Source organism: Schistocerca nitens, chromosome 3 (genome assembly GCF_023898315.1).
Source record: "Schistocerca nitens isolate TAMUIC-IGC-003100 chromosome 3, iqSchNite1.1, whole genome shotgun sequence".
Lineage (NCBI taxonomy): Eukaryota > Metazoa > Arthropoda > Insecta > Orthoptera > Acrididae > Schistocerca > Schistocerca nitens.
Window position 1 is genome coordinate 213,645,082 of NC_064616.1, and position 22,371 is coordinate 213,667,452.

Here is a 22,371-nt window from a genome sequence, read left to right on the forward strand (position 1 = left end):
CGACCTGTATGAAATGAAAGAAATCAGAAACACTCAAACTTGTTGGGAATTATGTATTTAAAAAAAAAAAAAAAACTGGATTTCAATTTGCAAAATGTTGTGTGTTTATTCCTTAAAAGCAGACTTTTCATTACAGTGTGGTTCCTTAAAGGCAGGGAGAAATAACTTTGTACTCATGGGAGTTTTTCCATGACTGACTGAAATTTTTGTTGAAAGTGAGACTTCCTTAAAAGTGGGTTCGTTAATTTGGGATTTTACTGTAAACATGTTAAGAGGTTTGCTCAGTTACAGTTGGCAATACAGCTGAGAATAACTAAGATAAATTCAGAGACTCTGAAGTTGGTTTTGGGGTGTTTTAACACTTAGCACTTGTAAGGACAAAGTGGCATGAAGTGATATTTTACTGGAAGACTTGGATACTGACAATGTGGTGAATCGTTACTGTTTAAAGACAATAGTGCGAGGTATCAATTTTTAAAGACAATGTTCCAATGTATCGCAGCTGAAAGACAGCAAAACAAAGTGTTAATATGTGGAGACAATGAAGTGTGCAACTTAACTACAATGTATGTCTTAATATGGATTGATGCTTAAAGTGTGGTTTCCAATTATGTGGGTTTATAAACAAGTTTTGTGGGTGGAATGAAGTTGACAGGACACTGTGAAGAGTTTTTAGATCACGCCTAAAGTTATTAGCCCTAAACACCTATGGGAACAAAGTATTTAGCCGCATATGAAATGAGCCATACGTGTGGCATGTTGCCTTTCAAAACATTCACCAGTCACATCCAACAGAACAATGTCAAATGTTTACCAAAATGTCTAAAGTAGTTTAACTCTGCTCTTAGGAAACCAAAATTAAAAATTGCACAATAAATGTTATTCATATAAAGTGGCTTTCAAATGTTGTGGGGACCTGCCATAATATACAGACACCACCTTTGTTTACAAAATATGAAAATTTACATATGATGTGTCACAACAGAGAAAGGAACTTTTGACCATTGGACACAGTGCCACAAGTTAACCCAAAATCTTAACACAACACATGTTGTACTAAAACATGTAAATCCACATGATGGAAGTTTAAACCTTCAAAATGCACCGTGGATATAAATAAACAATGATTGGTAACAGTAAACTAGTTGTTTTACGTGAATAAAGATCTGTTTCAGGTTTTCCTTTGCGATAAAAAGAATTACTTTTATTGTGTGTAATGAAGCAATATCATCAGAGAGCTCAATGTTTTATTCTGTTTACTTAACAAGTTTATCACATGGCTTGAATACCACGAAGTATGGACTGCAAAGAAGTGCTTATTACTTTATTTCGAAGCGACTGCAACTACACATTCTAGAAAGGTTTATTGTTACTGGATTGCTGTTCATGAGATAATTAGCAGAACACATGCATGTAGTGACTAAATGTGTGAGATCCAATCTGAAATAAATACTGTTTATTATGTAGTGTGTGGCTGAGTTACAACTTTACCTATTTTACTGTCCAATTACTTAATGCTTTACATGGATAACTTTTTATACGGAAGCTGCCCTTATGGTAACAACACAATTTTGAATCATATTGATTAACCTTCATTTTCTGAATCATTTAACAACAGAAGAGGGGTGGGATCATTGCAGATATCTTTTTTTGTATTGAGAACACTGTCTTGCAGTCTAGTAAGTTTATCCACTGTTTCCCCTCACTAAATCGCTAAGTTTGCCACTAAATATATAAACAGAAATAAATAGTGGTTAACAGATACAATCACAAACAAACAGAATCTATGTAAATCATCACACAATGCACTGCACTTCACTGTCAGAAGGGTAATGAGGAAAGTAATTCTCAATATGCCAGCATGGCAGTTGTGGCATTCTTCCAGGAGAGGACATTTCTCCCACTATAAGCACCGTTTGCTTTTCAGTTAACAGACTATACAGAGGATTGGCAATGGTCACCAGTCCCTAGCTCAGGAACCCAGGGGTTTTCTAAACTCATAACCAGCCCAAGAACGACTGAGCTTCATGAGGTGAGGTGCTCACTATTTAATGCGTCCCGTCTGACACAAGTGGCTTACTGAATACATGGGACAATGCTATTAATCCCCCTTCCTCCAGCCTTAAACACAAGGAATGGATGGGGAAACTGTGTGGTGTGAATAGTGAAAGTTTCTTGATGATGATGGGGAGGGAGGGAGCAGTGACATTATAAACACATACAGGGTGTACATAAAGTCTGGGAACACTTTCAATTATTTATTGCACGAGAACTAAACATTGTACAGATGTCATACATATTGCATTTTGAAGAGAAATGCTGAAAGTTTTTTTTTTTAAAATAAACATTTGATATGTGAACCATGAGTGACCCAGCAGATGTCAATACGGTAATCGAATTCTTGCTATATCCATCCCAGCATGGCATCGTCGACTGTGGCAGTCGCTTCCCATATTCTCTCCCGGAGCTCTGCTACATCACGTGGTAGAGTTGGTACATACACCAGGTCTTTAATGTGTCTACACAGAAAAAAGTCACACGGAGTGAGATCTGGTGATTGTGGAGGCAATTTCATAAAACAGCTGTCCGCACCTGAACTTTCCACGTTTGCGACTAGCGCTGACTATCGGCAAATTACCAAACTACGCTGTGGTAGTATACATGAAAAAAAACTTTCAGGGTTTCTCTTCAAAATGACATATGCATGATATCTGTACAATGTTTGGTTCTTGTGCAATAAATAATTGGAAGTGTTCCCGGACTTTATGTACACCCTGTACAATGTTGTAACAACTGCTTGTTTTTGATTTTGTGTGTGTGTGTGTGTGTGTGTGTGTGTGTGTGTGTGTGGGTGGGTGCACGCGCCAGGAGGAAGTGGGAGGGAGAGGCGTGAGGGGGTGTTGCATTATCTACAAAGAGAGCTTTTTTCCTTTAGCATTCTCACAATGATGATGACCTTTCTGTGGAGGCGCTAACTTCTTAGCGCATAGGTGTCCGACACTAAAATGTGTCTCTTGTACAAACAAGTATAGGAGCCCATTCTGTACCAACAGTTGAACTACTACACATGTATCCTCAACCAATTTACATTCTATTGTAGGATTGGAACTGTCTTAACAGTTTGCATTATCCTTCCTCCTATTAAATTTCTGTCACAGTATACTCACATTCGTGGGGTGCTAACAGAGGGACTGGTTTGTTTTCTCAAGCAGACTTTAAAGTCCTTGTCATCTATCGGTTGGTCTTCTTCCGACTCTGACTAGACCAGTCGAATGACTTTGAACATGACTTTTCGGTACACAGTGCTTTTCAGTGTGTTTTTCATGTGTTAGAGATGACATCTTTATAGATGGGGTTAGCTGGCTTGCTCACTTGCTTTGTTTATCTGGATGATAAATATGGGGCTGTGTTGAGACAATGCCCACCACTTTATCTGACAGCACAGGGACCATAGTTTCAGTTCAGGTCAACCATTGCATTAACACTTGCAGGTAATTTTACTCATATTAGTTTCTGATAAGGTTTGTGTTAAGAAATCTCTTACAATGCTGCTATTAGGGAGACATTTGTGTGTTATCAGTTCCCAACCAGTACACTCCCAAGACCCTTATTTTTGAAAAATATTTGAAACCACTGTTTTCACACATCATCAGGGCAATTAAAAGTCACTGCAAACTTCATTCAGTGGTAGTCAGGCGGTCCAAAAAGTAAAAATTATCAATATACTGTAAAATGACCAAGCCTATTACAATTAAAGTATATCAGAAATTTCCTGTTACCAAATATTTCATCAAAACACTTGTCAGCCCCATCTCAACACTGCAAAAAAAAAAAAAAAAAAAAAAAAAAAAAAAAAAAAAAAAAAAAAAAAAAAAAAAAAGGGCTGAGGCCCACAGGTATGAATGGCTAATGATGATGCACTCCAAATTTAGTTTGTAACTAACCTCATAAATACATAAAATATAAGCAAAAGCAGTAAACATACTTACATTAATTCCTGAACTGGGGCATAAGAATTTGCCGAGTCAAAATCAAGGGTCTGTGTGCGATTAATGAAGAGTTTTATGGTTTTTGGTCCTTTTTCTTTATCAGCTTTAAGTTTTATTGAATGGATTTTCACAGGTTGCATGAATGAAATTGATATTATAAGCTGCAAAGATAAGGGATGGGAAGAATAAATATGTAACATATTTCTTCATTTACAAATGATGATAATACAGTTGATATTCTTCATATCAGTACATGAAAATAACTTTTATAATCGACAAATGTGTAGACAGTCTTTTTCATAGTGTGTTTTGATACTAACCTGTTCATCACAGTCAGACTCCAGATAACTTGGAGAATTTGTGAGGCAATTTTTAAATCCATTTTCGTCAGATTCATTCAAACATTCACACTGCTTTTTATCATAAAAACTGGCCAGATCCACCTGAAAAAGCATATGGCATATATCAGCTGGTGACAAGAATTTTTGTTGGTAAAAATGTGCACACACATAGTACTGAACATATGGTTTGAACAGTTACACTCATGCAAAAATATTTCACTTATCACAAACACAGAATTCATTTTGCTTCTCATTAACAACACACCTATTCCTAATGTAATTTCATCTGCACATTGAGTGAGCAGTATAGGAATCCAAGGAGAAACTTTGAAAGGGAATTAAAGTTCAGGGAAAGAAATAAAAACTTTTAATTTTGGTGAATGCATTGTAATTCTGTCAGAGGTGGCAAAGCAGTTGGAATATCAGTTGAATGGAATGGATAGCGTCCTGCAAAGAGGTTGTAAGAAGAACAACAAAAGTAAAGAAAAGGGTCAGTGGAAAGCAATCACTTTAAATCGGGCGCTGATGAAAGAATTATATTATGAAATGAGACACTAAAATTAGTAGATGAATTTTGCTAACTGGGTAGCAAGTTACAATGGTAAAGATGATGTAAAATACGGGTTGGTGACAGCAACAGTAGCCATTCTGAAAATGAGAAGTTTATTAACACTGAAAATAAGATTAAATGGTAGCATCTATTTTTTTAATGTATCCATCTGGAGTGTAGCTTTCTATGGCAGTGAAACATTGATGATACTGAGTACACATAAGAAGATATTAATAGACAATTTTTAAATGTGGTGCTACAGGAGAGTGCTGAAGATTAGTAGGGTAGATCAAATAACAAATGGGGAGAGGTACTGAAACAAATTACGACAGAAAAGAAATTTATGGTGCAACTTGACTAATTGTCAAAATATAAATCAATTACAACTTCCCATGGAACAAGGTGTGCCTGTGTGCATAAGGTAACAAAATAATGTTGGTTAAGGACTACGTAACAGTGTTCAAGCAAAATTCTAGTATGGGTAAATTAATAGCTCAAAGCTTGAATCAGATGATACCTCAGATGAATTTTATATTGAGCAATATTATGTATGAATTGATAAACTGCTGTTGATGAAGAAATTTATGTTTTAAGAGTCATATAGGGTTTTTGATTTTAGAATAAAACTTCTGTTTCATGATTTGTTCAGTTTTATTCTCATAAATACAATCTCGAAAGCATACACTTCAGGTTGTCTACTAACCAAAACAATTCACATCTTCTTGTGTGAGTGAACATGGTGTTTCTATATTCTGTAGCATTACAGCATTTATTTATTTATCCAGGGTTCATCTCACAATGATACAAGCTTCGTCATCATAAAATAATTTTTACGAGAACAGGTGGCCGGCCATTGACTCAATGAAGGAACCATCCTGGCATTTGCCTTACGTGATTTAGGTAAACCAGAGAAAGCCTAAATCAAGATGGCCTCATTCGGTTGCCCCTTATTGTACAATGTTCTTCGATTTACATACAATTTGCTCCAGTTAACTTATAATATAAAAATATAGTTTTGCATCTCATCACTGCACATGCTACGGACAACCACTGGTGACTCCTGGGCCAAGAACTTGTTCCTACGCCCTTAGCACTGACTCCAAGCCTGTAAACATACAACTATACCTCATAAATGTCTTCGCATTCTTCCCTCAATCCACCTGAAAAACTGAGTCAGCATCTTCCAATGATTAGTGAGATGTTGAGCTCAGGAGAGTGACGAGGCTACACCAGTGGGCTGGAGATGAAGTCTCACCTTAGACAACATGAACCATTCCTGTGTGTTGCGTGTGCAGAAGGAAAAAACTGACCACTGTATGTAGCACATCTATCATGTTGATAGCCTTACTTTTCTCAGACTTGAGTGATTTTTCCTCCTGACCAATTACAATAATACTTCCTGGGCTTAGCTGAAGATTAACAGCAGTTGCACAGAGAAAAGCTTGAAAGTCAGTGAACTTTAGTTTGAGAAGGTTCCATAGATATCTCTACCTCCACTGAATTATAAATAGAGAAAAGTACTTGGGGAAAAACAGACTTCCACTGTCGTGTCCCATGGTAAACACAGGAACATGTACAAAGCTCACAGTGGTATATGGTTAGTGGGAATAAACCACTTCCTAGGTCAGTAACCCAGGTATGCCAAACTGAGCGAGTTCCATAAGGGCTAATCATTTGAAATTACCTCTAAGGTCACATACGGTCAATGAAAAAGTGCGCCGGCTGCGGTGGTCTAGCGGTTCTAGGCGCTCAGTCCGGAACCGCGCGGCTGCTACGGTCGCAGGTTCAAATCCTGCCTCGGGCATGGATGTGTGTGATGTTCTTAGGTTAGTTAGGTTTAACTAGTTCTAAGTTCTAGGGGACTAATGACCTCAGAAGTTGAGTCCCATAGTGCTCAGAGCCATTTGAACCCTTTTTTGAAAAAGTGCCTGTCATCAAAAATCATCATTTCTAGTATGATCACCAGAGGGAAATGCAGATGGCACCCTCTCTGCAACTTTCAAATTTCTGAGCAATAATGTAACTTCTGTATCGTTGCGAAACACCCTTCCTAGCAGACTTCACAACCCTAGCCAGGCAGGTCAGTATACTGCCTGTGAAATTCCACCCCCTTACATGACCAGTGGCATGGCCCCAGTAATAACAAAGCTGGGCAAGTTTGCCATAAATACTCACTGTATGGGCCTCGTGGGATCTGTTTTTGTCTGTTGTCTATGCCGAGAACTACTATGCACTAGCCCTGTTGGCCAAATGTGGATCACCCAACCTCATCTCCAACTAGCTGCTGCTGCCTCTGTTAACTGCTGGCTTATGGGTTGCTTCTAGATCTAATTGTGCTGGTGTTCTGCTGGGGTCTCTTTCAGGTCATCATCAGGCTCCTGGGCATCTCTGAGGGGTCCTGGGTTCACAATCCTCAACTAGGTGTCTCTTGACCTTCCGTCAGAGCTGCTATCTGTCTAGCACATTGCATCTTGCTGCCAGAGGAATGCCTAATGCAGCCACACACTTCAAGGTTGCTGACGTTGCGATTACCATGGCCACCTTCCCGGCCAGCATTCTCACCAACTTCCACCAAACAAACCACCTTGTGCTTTTCTGAGATGAACTCTGCTGCCTGGCAACATCACACACACCACTGAGTTGCCAGCTGCATCTTCTGTACAAGTTCTTGCTAGATAATGTATGATGATGATATCGGTGCATTCCTGATAACACGAGTATCGAAGAATTGGTTCTTCACACCCAACCCCCTGTTCATCATTCTGAGTTTATATCCTGGCATTTGACAGTGTCATTGACCTATGGACTATACTGGCATTTTAACAGTATGACAATGTCTTATGTTAGAAAACCTAACACTTCAACCCAGTGAATAGCACTTGAGTACGAAGATCACCTTTCTAATTTCCACAAAAACAATGAAAGAAAAGCAATTTTTGGTACTCATTTTACTTTTTCTCAAAATCTGGATCTTTAAAATTTATTCCCTTTAGAATGCATCAAGTTCTGGAAACATTATTTCCACTATGATGTTGGAACTAAAAAAAAAAATTCTTTTGGAGGGATTCAACAGCTTCTGTAAGAGTACAAAAATTGCTGTTTTTGAATTTTTTGTCTGACATAAGGGAACAAAAAGAAGTTGTTAGTAAATACATCAGGTGCATAGGGGCAATGAGACATTTATTCAATGTTTTTCCTCTATCAAATAATCAACTGTTTGACATGCTATTGGATAGCTGACATTATTCTGCTTGAGAAAACAACCTTTTTATTTGTTTTGCCTGATTTCATTGAGGACTTGTGGCAAACAAATCACTGTATACTGCTCACTGTCAACCATTCTTCAATATTTTGAAAGAATGGTAATGCCACATCCAATGTAACCTGACTAAAGAGTGACAATATTGTGAAAAGAATATATTGCTACTCACCATTTAGCAGAGATTTTGAGTTGCAGACAGGCTCTACAAAAAGACTTAAGAAGTAAGGTTTCAGCCAAACAGCCAATCTATCCTTTTGATAACATTGTCATCATTCCACCCTGGATTTTCCATTGTTTGATAAGAAAAGTGATATTTCTTGGAAGTGCTTTGTTAATGAACGACTTTTGTTGGTTTCACTTCACCTGGGAACACTGAAAGAGTTGATTGCTGCTCATTTCCCCAATTCTATACAAGTTTTGTCTCCTGTTAAATGTTGTCTGCATATTTTGCCTTTCCTCAATCAAATTTTTGAGCATTTCCTAACGCCAATTGACGCAGCCCATTTTTGAGCTTTGGTCAAATTGTGCAGAGTCCATCATGAAGAGTTGTTTTCACAGCTAAATGTTCATGCAAATTGAGATGAATGCAGTCTTTAATATGGCTAAGGACACCTAGCTATCTCACGGCGGGTCATATGCCAATCGCCCTCAATCACGTGCATGATATTGCCTATTTTTTGGGAAGAACAACAACTGATTTTGACTGACCTTCACAAAACTTGTCACTGATGGAAGCCTTGAAGAAATACTGTGGACCTTTTTTTCTAATACTGATTGATTACCAAAAGTTAAGCAAAGTTATATAAGGCACTGTTGTTAAGCTTTTACACAAATAATAATAATAATAATAATAATAATAATAATAATAATAATAATAATAAATCACTGAACAAGTACCTTCATATTAAATTCCCAATTTTTAGGAACACTGTTCCTTTAAATGCTCACGGTAAATAAAATACTCTGCCAATTTCTGACCTGCCATTCTTTCACTAACACAAATTGCAATTTTGAAACAATAAAATTCTTTGAAACATGGTTTTAAGTAATGTCAGTGGTCATAAAATTCCATTAAAAATAGCCTAGCCCATTTTATTGCATTTCTAATTTGAAACAATAGTAATCTCACATCTCAACCGCATCACCTCGTGCCTGTTTGTTAAATCTTGGCACCCTCATATGACACATTTGACTATTTGTAAAGGATATTGAAACTTACAGTTCCTTCTGAAAGCCATTAAACATTTAGAATAATTAACATCTAAAATTTCAGTCACAGATCTCTTTTGTTACAAACTATCATGCTATTTGCCTTTTGTATGTTTGGAAAGTTGAATACTGGTAGAATTCAAGTTAATTCTTGTTAAGAAAAACAAATCACAGTGTTATTTGACATTGTCAATTGGAAGATAGCTGATCTGTTACGTTAAAATGTGTGGAAAAAAAATTCTAAGTCAAGATCGCTAAAATTCCTTTATTGATTACTAGTTTCAGGTAATTGGTGAGCCATCTTCAGATCAACAAAAATTATTACTTCATACAGTGTGTATCAGTATCATAACTCACCAGTCAGTTGAAACTAGTAATCAATGAAGGAATTTTAGCAATATTGATCTAGGATTTTTTTCCACACATTTTAAAAACAAATCACTCACCAGGACAGAGAGAGACAGAAGTTAAACTTTTATAGTATCTACAAAAAAGACACATATTTACCGAGTTCATTTGGCAAGTTCAGGCACTCTGTGAAGTAATTAAGATTTCCATCTAGAGCGAAAAGTTTGTATACACACATTTTAAAAAGTACAACATTCAAACACTGAGTAAAATCTTCAGTGTGAAAGAGAGATGGAAATTCTACAGGTAATCTTGTTAAGTGTAGATAATTTATTTATTTGAGTTTCTGGTCACATGCAGATAACAAAAGACTGGAAAAAGATCTTGGCACAGAGATAACATCAGAGAAAGTGACAAACTAATAGCTCAGAAGATTTCACTTTCAATTTTCTTTTCCCAGTCCTGACACTGTATACAACATACAAAAAGCATAAGAAAATGTTAGGTGTGAAATATATCAGATTCTTGTATCATGACTTAAGCTTGGTCAACACAACTTACGTGGCCCTGTACACTAGGCTCCCCTTCGCCTGACATTCCTGCTGAGATGGGCTGCTGTATTTTCCTTTATAGGCCTGCAGGGTCTGCACCTCTCACTGTATTAATTTTTACCTGGCGTACAAACATTTAACACATTAATTCATAAATGTAAAAACACACACACACACACACACACACACACACACACACACACACACACACACACACACACAGAGAGAGAGAGAGAGAGAGAGAGAGAGTACAACCATGGTAATATGTCCAAGATTTGATAATACTAACTAACTTCCATATATGGCCACACATACACATGCAGAGTACAAAACTATTAGTTAACACTGTCAGGCAACGAAAACTAGCTCATGACACATACAAAGCAATACTAGCACCTCTATAATTGAAAGGGACCATATAACCAGCTGTAATAGGGCTGGGTAGGTGAATTTCACACTGTTCAGGTTTGTTAGGCAGTATATGTCACAGTGTTCAGATACTGAACCCAGTAATATATGTAACCACCTGGAATTTTGGTGATTTTATTGCTGTTTAAATCTGATCACATCAAAGGAGGGTCACATGTGCTGCATCACAATATACACTATCCCGTTATCTTTGCACTTGCAGTCCAGATGTGGAGACAAAACATTCTGCAGTCCTGTACAGTTTCACACCATTGATTGGCAAATGGCACCAGTCTCACTACTACTTCAGAGACTTGAGTTTAAACTAACCACCTTGGAGTTACACTATCTGATCAAAGTGTATGGACACTTATTAGAGCAGTTTGTCAACCCTTCACCTTCAGCATGGCTTGAACTATGCTGGGGGCACTTTCAATGGCGTGTCTGAATGTCTGTGAAGAAATGGCAGCACATTCTTCTTCAAGAGCTGAAACAAGAGAAGGCGTCGACATTGGATACTGGGGACTGGGATGTTCTAGTTCATCCCACAAGTGTTCCATTGAGTTCAGGTCAGGACTCTGAGGAGGCCAGTCTACTTCATGAATGATATCATCCACAAACCATTGTCTCGCAGATGCTCTATGGCAGGGTGCATTGCCCCGCTAACACAATCACTGTCTCCACACTGTGCCTCTACTGTATGCAGTACATAATACTGTAAAATATGTTCATATCCTTCCATATTTAGCATTTTATTAAAGGCAATAAGGGGATCATGAAAAACACCTTCCATACTGTAACACCACCTTTTCCATATTTCACTGTTGGTGTTGGTGCTACACATCATGGCAGATAAAGTTCTCCAGACATTTGCCAAACCCTAACCCTTCATTCAGATTGCAACAGGGTACAGCATAATTCAACACTCCAAATAACTCCTTTCCAGTTACGCACTGTCCAGCTCCTTACACCAACTCAAGCATTGCTCAGCATTAGCCGAAATGCATGGATTATGAGGAATTGCTGCACCAATGTACCCCATTCTTTTTAACTCCCTATGCACAGTGAGCACTGCTGGTAGCACTTTGAAACTCGTGAGTGATTCCTTCCACTAATTTCACGGGATCTCTTACAACACCCTCCTTGATGCTCTACAGTCCACCCCTGTCAATACAGGAGATCTTCCTAGTTCAGCTGTGGAGCTCTTTCACCTGCACCACTCTCATCAAAATTTCACCTTCTCTGTTGTTACATACCAGAGACAACTTTATGCCTCTGTGAGTGAAGGGTTCTGAGGAGCAAGATAATGTGTTACATTCTAGATCAGAGTTATGTCACACTTCACTTCCAGAAGTACTTTCGAAAGAGCAAGTTAAAGGCTCATGTTCTCATGCTGCAGCAAGTCCCGCCTCACAATCTTCATTGAGTTCTTGTGGCCGCATACTCCTCAGTCTTAATTGTTCTAATGTTTTCAGAAACACTCGACTGTATTACAGCATTTTTATTTGTAAACAAAACTATATCCAAATGTAATTAGTACACACCCAAATCACAACACAAACTTCATAAATCCCTTGTTCCTAGCAAAGAACGTACATAAAACCTTTCAAAAGAAGCAAAGCAATGTCATTAAGTTTTTAATACACAAAGTGAAAGTAGTAAATTTGTACATCCTAGCCAAGTAAATTCAATGTTAGTTTTTATTTGTAAAGATAAAGATTGTGGCACTTAATTCTGTCACTATGTATTGGTTCTTTGGTATACTACAAAACTAACAGTGCCAACTATTGCCTCTTTGGTGTACTAAACCATGGTGATTAAACATCTGAACTACTGCACTAAGCAGACGATTTTAGATAAAACTCTGAATGACAGTATCTTTTTCCTCTATGTTCTGATTTTGATGAAATAAAGCACATGTTGGCCTAAGCTATGCCAAATTACCTGTGAAACCCCCACGAAAATTAATCTAGTAGTTTTGGAGAATAGCAAGTTCAGACAGACATGACAGTTTTACAGTTTAATTACTAGTATAGATATGGGTATTTGCTGTAAAATAAAATACGCAGTGATCTGTATCACGATGGGTAGTAGACAAAAGTGCTAGGGATGGAAGAAGTGTTTGAAAGCATACTGTTCATAGCACACTGCAGCAAATGGGGCTCTGCAGAAGGTAACCTGTACATGTATTCCTGTTAACCATTATACCAGAAAACATTGCAAACAGTTCCTTAGTCAGATCCAACTACTTTCTGTTTCAGGCTGTCAATGGCCACATTAGCATCCAGTGTCTCCAAGGAGAATCCCTGTGGCACACTAAGATATATGTCTGGGGAGGGGGGAGCAGTAATGACAGTTTTTTGCTGTAGTAAATGTACATGTAGGCCTCTCACAGAGCTGCTGTTTCTACCTTAAGATTCTAGAAAATCTGAAGTACTTTTTATTGCTAACGATATGTATCAATCCATGTTTAAAAGTCTTCTGTAACAAACACAACAACAGAAAACTGTCAATGATAGCCAGTCAGATTAATTCCTGTTGATATTCTGCCACACAGATTCTTAAGAACTGACTTTGCATTATATTTATGTGATGTTCTTGGGTGTGAGTTCAGATATCATAAATCATGTCCTTGTATCTTAACGTGGGATTGTTGTTGATAATGATGCCAACTGTGGGTGTGTGGTCATGAATGCCCTGACAAAAAGTCAACATGCCATTCTCATGGTGGGGATGAGAGGAAAGGGGGATGGACTGATGAAGGCTGTCCCCACATGCATAGTAGTTTACAATCCTTTGAAGTCCAATATCCCTATCCAGCACTTTATAGATAAGGCCAAACAGTCCACATAATTTTAGAACCCATGTACCACTGGTGTCAGTGTTGGTTGGTTGGTTTGTGGGATTAAAGGGACCAGACTGCGATGGTCATCGGTCCCTTTTTCCAAAAAAATTAAAACCACCCAAAGAGAATAAAAAACGAACAGCAGGAAAGACGTCAGACGACACAGGACGAGAAAGACTCCGACAGAGATCAGACAAAACAAATTAAAACACACAGAGTGTGACGGTGGTTCGCCGACCATACAGAAAAAAAAGAGGAAAAGCCAACCACCAAGAACACATTAAAAACTCAGTTTAAAATCAGAGGCTAAAAGCCAGAATCAACACTAAAAAACATAAACACTCAGATTAAACTATAAAAAACCCCTGCCCGAATAAAACGCAAAACTAAGTCCACCATGGCAGAGTCATCTAGTAAAAGGGCAGGGAGCGCATCAGGCAGTGCAAATGTCTACCTGAGCACAGTTAAAAGCGGACAAGTAAATAAAATGTGCACCATCGTCAAAACCGCCCCACAGAGACAGAGGGGCGGGTCCTCACGACACAATAAATAACTGTGAGACAGTCAGGTGTGGCCAATGCGGAGCCGACAAAGAACAACTGAATCTCTGCGAGTGGCTCACATGGATGACTGCCACACACGTGTCGTCGCCTTGAGAGAACGGAGTTTGTTTGGCGTGGGCAGATTGCGCCATTCAGTGTCCCAAAGCGAGAGAACTTCGCGGCGGAAGACTGCCCGCAAATCAGTCTCCGGGAGGCCAATGTCCAGGGTGGGTTCACTGGTGGCCTGTTTGGCCAGGCGGTCAACACGTTCATTGCCCGGGATACCGACGTGACCGGGGGTCTACACAAAGACCACAGAGCGGCCGCAATGCGCAAGAGTATGCAGGGACTCATGGATAGCCATCACCAGACGAGAACGAGGAAAACACTGGTCGAGAGCTCGTAAACCGCTCAGGGAATCGCTACAGATAACGAAGGACTCACCTGAGCAGGACCAGCTCAGCAGTGTAAACGCTGCAGCCATCCGGCAAGGAACGTTGTTCGGAATGGTCCCCTAGAGTTAGCGCATACCAGACACGATAGCAACCATCGAACCGTCAGTGTAAACAATTCCAGAGCCCTGATACGTGGCCAGGATGGAATAAAAGCGGCAGCGGAAGGCCTCTGGAGGGACTGAGTCCTTCGAGCCCTGTGCCAAGTCGAACCGAAGGCAAGGGCGAGGAACACACCATGGGGGTGTACGCAGAGGTGCCCGGAAAGGAGGTGGAACAGGGAAAAACCCAAGCCCGGAGAGAAGCTCCTTGACGCGTACGGCGATCGGACAACCCGACCGAGGCCGACGGTCTGGCAGATGGACGACTGACTGCGGGAACAGGACACGGTAATTTGGATGCCCGGGCAAGCTAAAAACATGGGCAGCATAAGCAGCCAGTAATTGTTGGCGGCGTAACCGCAGTGGAGGGACACCTGCCTCCACTAGTATGCTGTCCACAGGGCTGGTGCGGAAAGCACCAGTGGCAAGGCGTATCCCGCTATGGAGGATTGGGTCCAGCACCCGCAATGCAGATGGGGAAGCTGAGCCATAAGCCAGGCTCCCATAATCCAGACGAGACTGGATTAACGCCTGGTAGAGCCGGAACAGGGTAGATCGGTCGGCGCCCCAGCGGGTGTGGCTCAAACATCGCAGAGCATTGAGATGCCGCCAACACGCCTGTTTGAGCTGCCGGATATGAGGCAGCCAAGTCAACCAGGCATCGAAAATCACCCCCAAAAACCTGTGTGATTCCATCACTGAAAGAAGTTCGCCATTAAGAGAAAGCTGCGGCTCCGGGTGGACAGTACGTCGCCGGCAGAAATGCATATCGCAGGTCTTGGCTGCCAAAAACTGGAACCCATGAGCTACAGCCCAAGACTGCGCCTTGTGGATAGCGCCCTGTAGCTGACGTTCAACAGCTGCAATGCCAGTAGAGCTATAGTAAAGGCAGAAGTCGTCAGCATACAGGGAAGCGGAGACAGAATTTCCCACGGCCGCAGCGAGCCCGTTAATGGCTATTAAAAACAGGCAGACACTTAAAACAGAACCCTGTGGCACACCGTTCTCCTGGACGTGGGAGGAACTATACGAGGCCGCGACTTGCACGCGGAAGGTACGATACGACAGAAAATTGCGGATAAAAATCGGCAGAGGACCCCGAAGACCCCATCCATGAAGCGTAGAAAGGATGTGATGACGCCATGTCGTATCGTACGCCTTCCGCATGTTGAAAAAGACAGCGACCAGGTGCTGACGGCGGGCAAAGGCAGTACAGATGGCCAACTCCAGGCTCACCAGATTGTCGGTGGCGGAGCGGCCTTTACGGAACCCACCCTGAGACGGAGCCAGAAGGCCCTGAGACTCCAGTACCCAATTCAAGCGCCGGCTCACCATCCGTTCAAGCAACTTGCAAAGAACGTTGGTGAGGCTAATGAGACGGTAGCTGTCCACCTCCAGAGGGTTCTTTCCAGGTTTCAAAACAGGGATGACAATGCTTTCCCGCCATTGCGACGGAAACTCCCCCTCGACCCAAAGACAGTTGTAAAGATCGAGGAGGCGCCGCTGGCAGTCCACTGAAAGGTGTTTCAGCATCTGACAGTGGATGCCATCTGGCCCAGGAGCGGTATCAGGGCAAGCGACTAGGGCGCTGCGAAATTCCCACTCACTGAATGGAGCATTGTAAGATTCTGGGTGGTGGGTGCGAAACGAAAGGCTCCGATGCTCCATCCGCTCTTTAATGGAGCGGAAGGCCAGTGGGTAATTGGAAGAAGCGGAACTAAGAGTAAAATGCTCTGCCAAGCTGTTGGCAATTTTGCCGGAGTCTGTACAAACTGCTCCATTCAGTGAGAGCGCAGGGAGCGCATAGGCATAGAGGCGTCGGATCTTGGCCCAGACCTGCAATGGAGAGACATGGAGGCCAATGGTGGACACATACCGCTCCCAGCACTCCTCCTTGCTTTGGCGGATAAGGCGGCGGGCCCGCGCACGCAGCCGTTTGAAGGTGATGAGGTGTTCAATGCAGGGATGTCGCTTGTGACGCTGTAGCGCCCGCCGGCGATCTTTAATCGCTGCAGCGATCTCAGGCGACCACCAAGGCACAGTCCGCCGCTGAGGGGACCCAGAGGAACGGGGAATGGCAGATTCGGTGGCAGTAACGATGCCGGTGGTGACCGATTGAACCACCGCATCAATGTCATCATTAGAGAGAGGCTCAATAGCGGCAGTGGAGGAGAACAAGTCCCAGTCAGCCTTATTCATAGCCCATCTGCTAGGGCGCCCAAAAGAGTGACGCCATGGTAGTGACAGAAAGATCGGAAAGTGGTCACTACCACACAGGTCGTCATGCACACTCCATTGGACAGACGGTAAGAGGCTAGGGCTACAGATTGAAAGGTCAATGGCAGAGTATGTGCCATGCGCCACACTGAAGTGTGTGAAGGCACCATCATTTAAAATCGAGAGATCGAGCTGCGACAATAAATGCTCAACGGTGGCTCCTCGACCTGTTGCCACTGACCCACCCCACAGAGGGTTATGGGCGTTGAAGTCACCCAATAGCAAGAAAGGTGGCGGCAATTGGGCTATCAGCGCAGCCAGGACATGCTGCGAGACATCACCATCCGGTGGAAGGTAAAGACTGCAGACGGTAACAGCCTGTGGCGTCCACACCCAAACAGCGACAGCCTTTAAAGGTGTTTGGAGAGGGACAGACTCACTGTGCAGAGTGTGAAGGACATAGAGGTAGACGCCACCAGACACCCTTTCATATGCTGCCCGGTTCTTATAATAACCCCGATAGCCACGGAGGGCGGGGGTTCGCATTGCTGGAAACCTAGTTTCCTGAAGAGCAATGCAGAAGAAAGGGTGAAGGCTGATAAGTTGGCGGAGCTCAGCTAGTTGGTGGAAGAAACCGCTGCAGTTCCACTGGAGGATGGTATTGTCCATGGCGGAGAAAGGCGTGACGGGACTGGGAAGGCAGATTACGCCGCTGGGTCACCTGCTGCCTCCGATGGAGCACCCGTGCAAGTGCTATCCATTGCGTCTCAGGGATCGGTGAGATCGAGGTCCTCAGCGGACGCAAGGATCTCCACCTCATCCCCAGACGCAGAGCTTTTAGGTAGCGGTGGAGTAGGTGCCACCGCAGGTGTCTTGGACTTACGGGTCTTCAAAGTCGTTTTCTCTCGCTGTTCCTTTGGTTGCCGTTGTTGAGAGGGCTTATTGGAGTCAGGCTCTGGGACCGAAGAGGATCGCGAAGCCTGTCGACCAGTGACCTGTGGCTTCTTCAGCCACTGGTTGGTGTCTGCTGTGCCGCTGGTAGGAACCTGGGAAGGGAGTGACTCAAGGGATCCCTTCCGAGCGAGAGAAGCCGAAGAAGACTTACGCTTCTCCGGCTTAGAAGTGGGGACTGGTGTCCCCATTGGTTTAGTGGGTGCGGCTCCCGAGCTAGATGGTGTGGGAGCAACAGCGAGAGAAGGGGCCCCTATCGTCAAGGGGGCAGGTGAGGTCCTCTTGACTCTGAGAGCTGACTGTATATCTTGCAGCTGAAGGAGCTGGAGCAGAAGTGACAGTGGAGGCATAAGATGACATCATGCGCACAGGATGTAGCCGTTCAAATTTCCGCTTAGCCTCAGTGTAAGTCAGTCGGTCCAGGGTCTTATATTCCATGATTTTGCGTTCTTTCTGTAAGATACTGCAGTCCGGCGAGCAAGGGGAATGAGGCTCTCCACAGTTGACACAGACGGGAGGCGGAGCACATGGAGTATCGGGATGAGATGGGCGTCCACAATCTCGACATGTGAGGCTAGAAGTACAGCGAGAGGACATGTGACCGAACTTCCAGCACTTAAAGCACCGCATCGGGGGAGGGATATAGGGTTTGACGTCACACCGGTAGACCATCACCTTGACCTTCTCTGGTAAGGTATCACCTTCGAAGGCCAAGATTAAGGCACCAGTAGCTACCTGATTGTCTCTCGCACCCCGATGAACACGCCGGACGAAATGTACACCTCGGCGCTCTAAATTGGCGCGCAGCTCGTCATCAGACTGCAAAAGGAGGTCCCTATGGAATATAACACCCTGGACCATATTTAAACTCTTATGTGGGGTGATGTTAACGTGAACATCCCCCAACTTGTCACAAGCAAGTAACCTGCATGACTGGGCAGAGGATGCCGTTTTTATCAAAACTGACCCAGAGCGCATTTTGGACAAGCCCTCCACCTCCCCAAACTTGTCCTCTAAATGCTCTACAAAGAACTGAGGCTTCACGGATAGAAACGAGTCACTATCAGCTCTGGTACAGACGAGATACACACGTCACTGTCATTCATTGCCTTTCGTTCCTCCCATGGAGTGGCCAGGGATGGGAACGATTTGGGGTCATAAACGTTAGCTTTAAAATGAGCCCTCAAACGCTTAGAGGCTGCTGGTGGCTGGCCGCCAGCGAGAGATGATGTACCACGCTTCATTGCGGGTCATCCGCCCTGATGCCACCTACTCCGACCAAGGGCCCTCCCCACGGGCGCCACCCAGCCGCAGCAATAGCCACCTGGCAGGATGGCCATTGCCGGGAGTCCTGATGCTCCAGGGAGATGGGCATCTACTCCTTGGCATACGTGGGGAGTTAACGGCGCAGGCATCAGTAGAGTGATCCCTGTGTTGTCAGGGGGCTACAACCAACAGGGTACATGGTGGCCCCACCACAACGGACTGGCTACCGTGCTGGATCTTAGGTGCAAAAATGTCCAAGGTTGTCGTCACAGTTAAAAGCAACACTGCAGAGTGCAGCGTGGTAATCGCACCCAGGGATGTATCCTAGCCCAAGAGATGGAAAACGAGCGGGACACCATTGCAACGACGAAAAAGCCGGCTAAAGGTCTCAATACACGATGGATACAGTGCACCATGTAAGGCGCCCTTCCCCAATTGGCTCGCTCTTCGGAAGAATTTAGAAAGATGGAGGTCAAACCCGAGAGGGGACCATCACAGAAGGCCGAAACATTTGAGACTCCTTTTAGTCACCTCTTACGACAGGCAGGAATACCGCGGGCCTATTCTAACCCCCGAACCCTCAGGCGGGGGGGGGTGTCAGTGTCAGCAAGGATGGTGAACAGATCTCCAGCCAAAGTGAGAGCTATCCTGTCTGTAAGACACACATAGCCAAAACACGCTGAACCAAAAGTGGTTTGTGCATGTGGCACAGCTCCCACTCGGTACCCACAGCTAAAAGCCAGCTCCAAGCTGCCATCTGACAGGTATCTTCTTGGACCCTTTCCCATGGTTACCAATTCTCTCCTGAAAGAACGTGGGTTGTGCATTTCTTGTTGTACTGTGGTCCATCCTGGCCCAGAACTCTGATAAACAACATGTGGACATTCTTTGAAAACTGAATCCCAAAATTTATCACTAGTAACCAGGATTTTTGTTCGTTGCTAATTAATTTTATGTCTGAAGATAGTAATTGTTCTCGAAAGAAGAAATACCATTGATGAATGTGGAGCTTCTCAAGAATAAATGATAATTAATTGAAACCCTCAGCTGCTGACAGGTGTTGTTGACATACGTTGATGGGGACAGCTGAAAATGTGTACCCCGACTGGGACTCGAACCCAGGATCTCCTGCTTACAAGGCAGATGCTCTATCCATCTAAGCCACCAAGGACACAGATGAATAGTGTGACTGCAGGGACTTACCCCTTGCACGATTCCTGTGTGACCCACAATCCCAACTGTCCACAATCTACATATGTAATGCCCCTAATAGTCTGGGCACACATTTTCAGCTGTCCCCATCAAGGTATGTCAACAACACCTGTCGGCAGCTGAGGGTTTCAATTAATTATCATTTATTCTAGAGAAGCTCCACAGTCATCAATGGTATTTCTTCTTTAGAGAACAGTTACTATCTTCAGACATAAAATTAATTAGCGAAGAACAAAAATCCTGGTTACAAGCGATTAATTTTGGGACTCAATTTTCAAAGAAGTAATTGAATTCTGTGTTACTGATAATTTAATCAACAGGCACACAGGCTTCCAACTGGGCAAGGCAAGGGTGCCAATACTATCCTCCATCAAAGCAGAAAGCAAGATTCAGAATGCAAGGTGCAACGGTGATGGTGGGCGGAAGACAACCGATACTCTCCCCCTAATAATGCTGCTGCACATACCCCACCACTGAGCACAGCACGGGGCCAGCGAAGCCCAAACTCTGGACCAGCAGGCATAAATACCATAGGCACGCAGCAGACGCTCATTCCATCAGCACCACGTTACAATGGCAGAATAGTTATTCGCCAAAATATTGTGCACCTTCAATGATTGGATCTGGCAGTACATCTGAGAACTTTGTAAGCAGGATAGGATGTGTCGGATCTCCGGAAATTGTCAAATGGTGATTGCATAGCTGAGGAAGAATTGGTACGATCAGAACTCAAAACAGAAGATCCCCACTCCAGCAAGGAGGCTGGAAGACACCGGTGGCAAGTCGAACTCCACAATGATGGAATGGGTCTAACAATTTCAAAGCTGAGGGCACCATGGAGCCATAAACCTGATTACCATAGTTGAAGCAGGACTGGATTAGGGCCCAGCAGTTATGAAGGAGTGTGTCCTGATTCATGACCAATCAGGTATGGGCAAGGAAGAAGATAACATGATCTTTTGCACGCAGTTAGTTTTAGTTTACAAATATGTGGCAGCCAAAAGTATTCTTCTTGTCAAAGAGCAGTACCAAAAATCAGGACTGTGTAACAATGTCTACATGTTGTGTATCCGAGTTCTGGGCCAGGATGGACCACAGTACAAGAAGAAATGCACAACCACGTTTTTTCAGGAGAGAATTGGAAACCATGGAAAAGAGTCCAAGAAGATACTTGTCAGATGGTAGCTTGGAACTGGCTTTTAGCTGAGGGTACCGAGTGGGAGCTGTGCCACATGCAAAAGTCAACATATGGCACACGGTGACTGATGGCTCGACAGAGGTCACTAGCCTACTGATGGCAATGAGGAAGAGAACAAACTCAGTACAGAGCCCAGAGGGATGCCATTCTCTTCGACCCGTGGCAAGCTGATTGAAGGGCCAACTTTAACTGGAACAACTGACAGGTTAAAAATTGGCAGGGAGCCTTGAATGTCCCAGTCTTGGGAGTTAAGTAAAATGTGATGGTGCCACATGGTGACATATGCCTTATGTAGGTCAAGAAATACTGGCGTTTAGAAAAAGCCTGTCTAACTGCTGTTTGCAACCTCACCAGATGGTCAGTTGTGGATCATCCCTCCCTGAAAACCACATTGATAGGGGGACAAAAGGCCCTGATATTTGAGAACCCAGCATAAACGGTGGACAACCATCATTCCAAGCACGTTGCAGAGCATGTTATTCAGGCTAATGGGTTGGTAACTGCCAACAGATGTTTAGTCTTTATTGGGCTTCAGGATTGGAATCATGAGACTGTTTCACCATTTCGAAGGGAAGACACAATCGAGCCAAATATGGTTGAAGATTCTGAGGAGATGGAGCTGTTAAGCAACAGTCATATGTTGAATCATCTGATTGTGAATGGACTCAGCCTGGAGCCATATTGTGAGACTAGGCCAGAGCCTGAAGCAGTTCTCACCCTGTGAATAGTTCATGATATAATTCGGAGTGCTAAGGGGGCAAAGGTTCAAATGGCTCTGAGCACTATGGGACTTAACATCTGAAGTCATCAGTCCCCTAGACTTAGAACTACTTAAACTTAACTAACTTAAGGACAGCACACACATCCATGCCCGAGGCAGGATTCGAACCTGGGACCATAGCAGCGGTGCGGGTCCGGACTAAAGCGCT

The 22,371-nt window shown here is 43.2% G+C and overlaps 1 protein-coding gene across 3 annotated transcripts in view; it reads right to left on the bottom strand.

The window, feature by feature from the left end:
* LOC126248169 (thioredoxin-like protein 1) overlaps positions 1-22,371 on the bottom strand; it is a 79,602-nt gene that overhangs the window by 40,554 nt on the left and 16,677 nt on the right. For all 3 annotated transcript variants that reach the window (XM_049948930.1, XM_049948929.1, XM_049948927.1), the window contains exons 2-4: positions 10,261-10,371; positions 4,310-4,432; positions 3,990-4,150 (exon numbers count right to left, since the gene is read on the bottom strand). In XM_049948930.1, coding sequence (XP_049804887.1) covers positions 3,990-4,150; positions 4,310-4,432; positions 10,261-10,296 — 320 coding nt within the window. In that variant the 5' untranslated portion in view covers positions 10,297-10,371. The remainder of the gene's footprint in view (positions 1-3,989; positions 4,151-4,309; positions 4,433-10,260; positions 10,372-22,371) is intronic.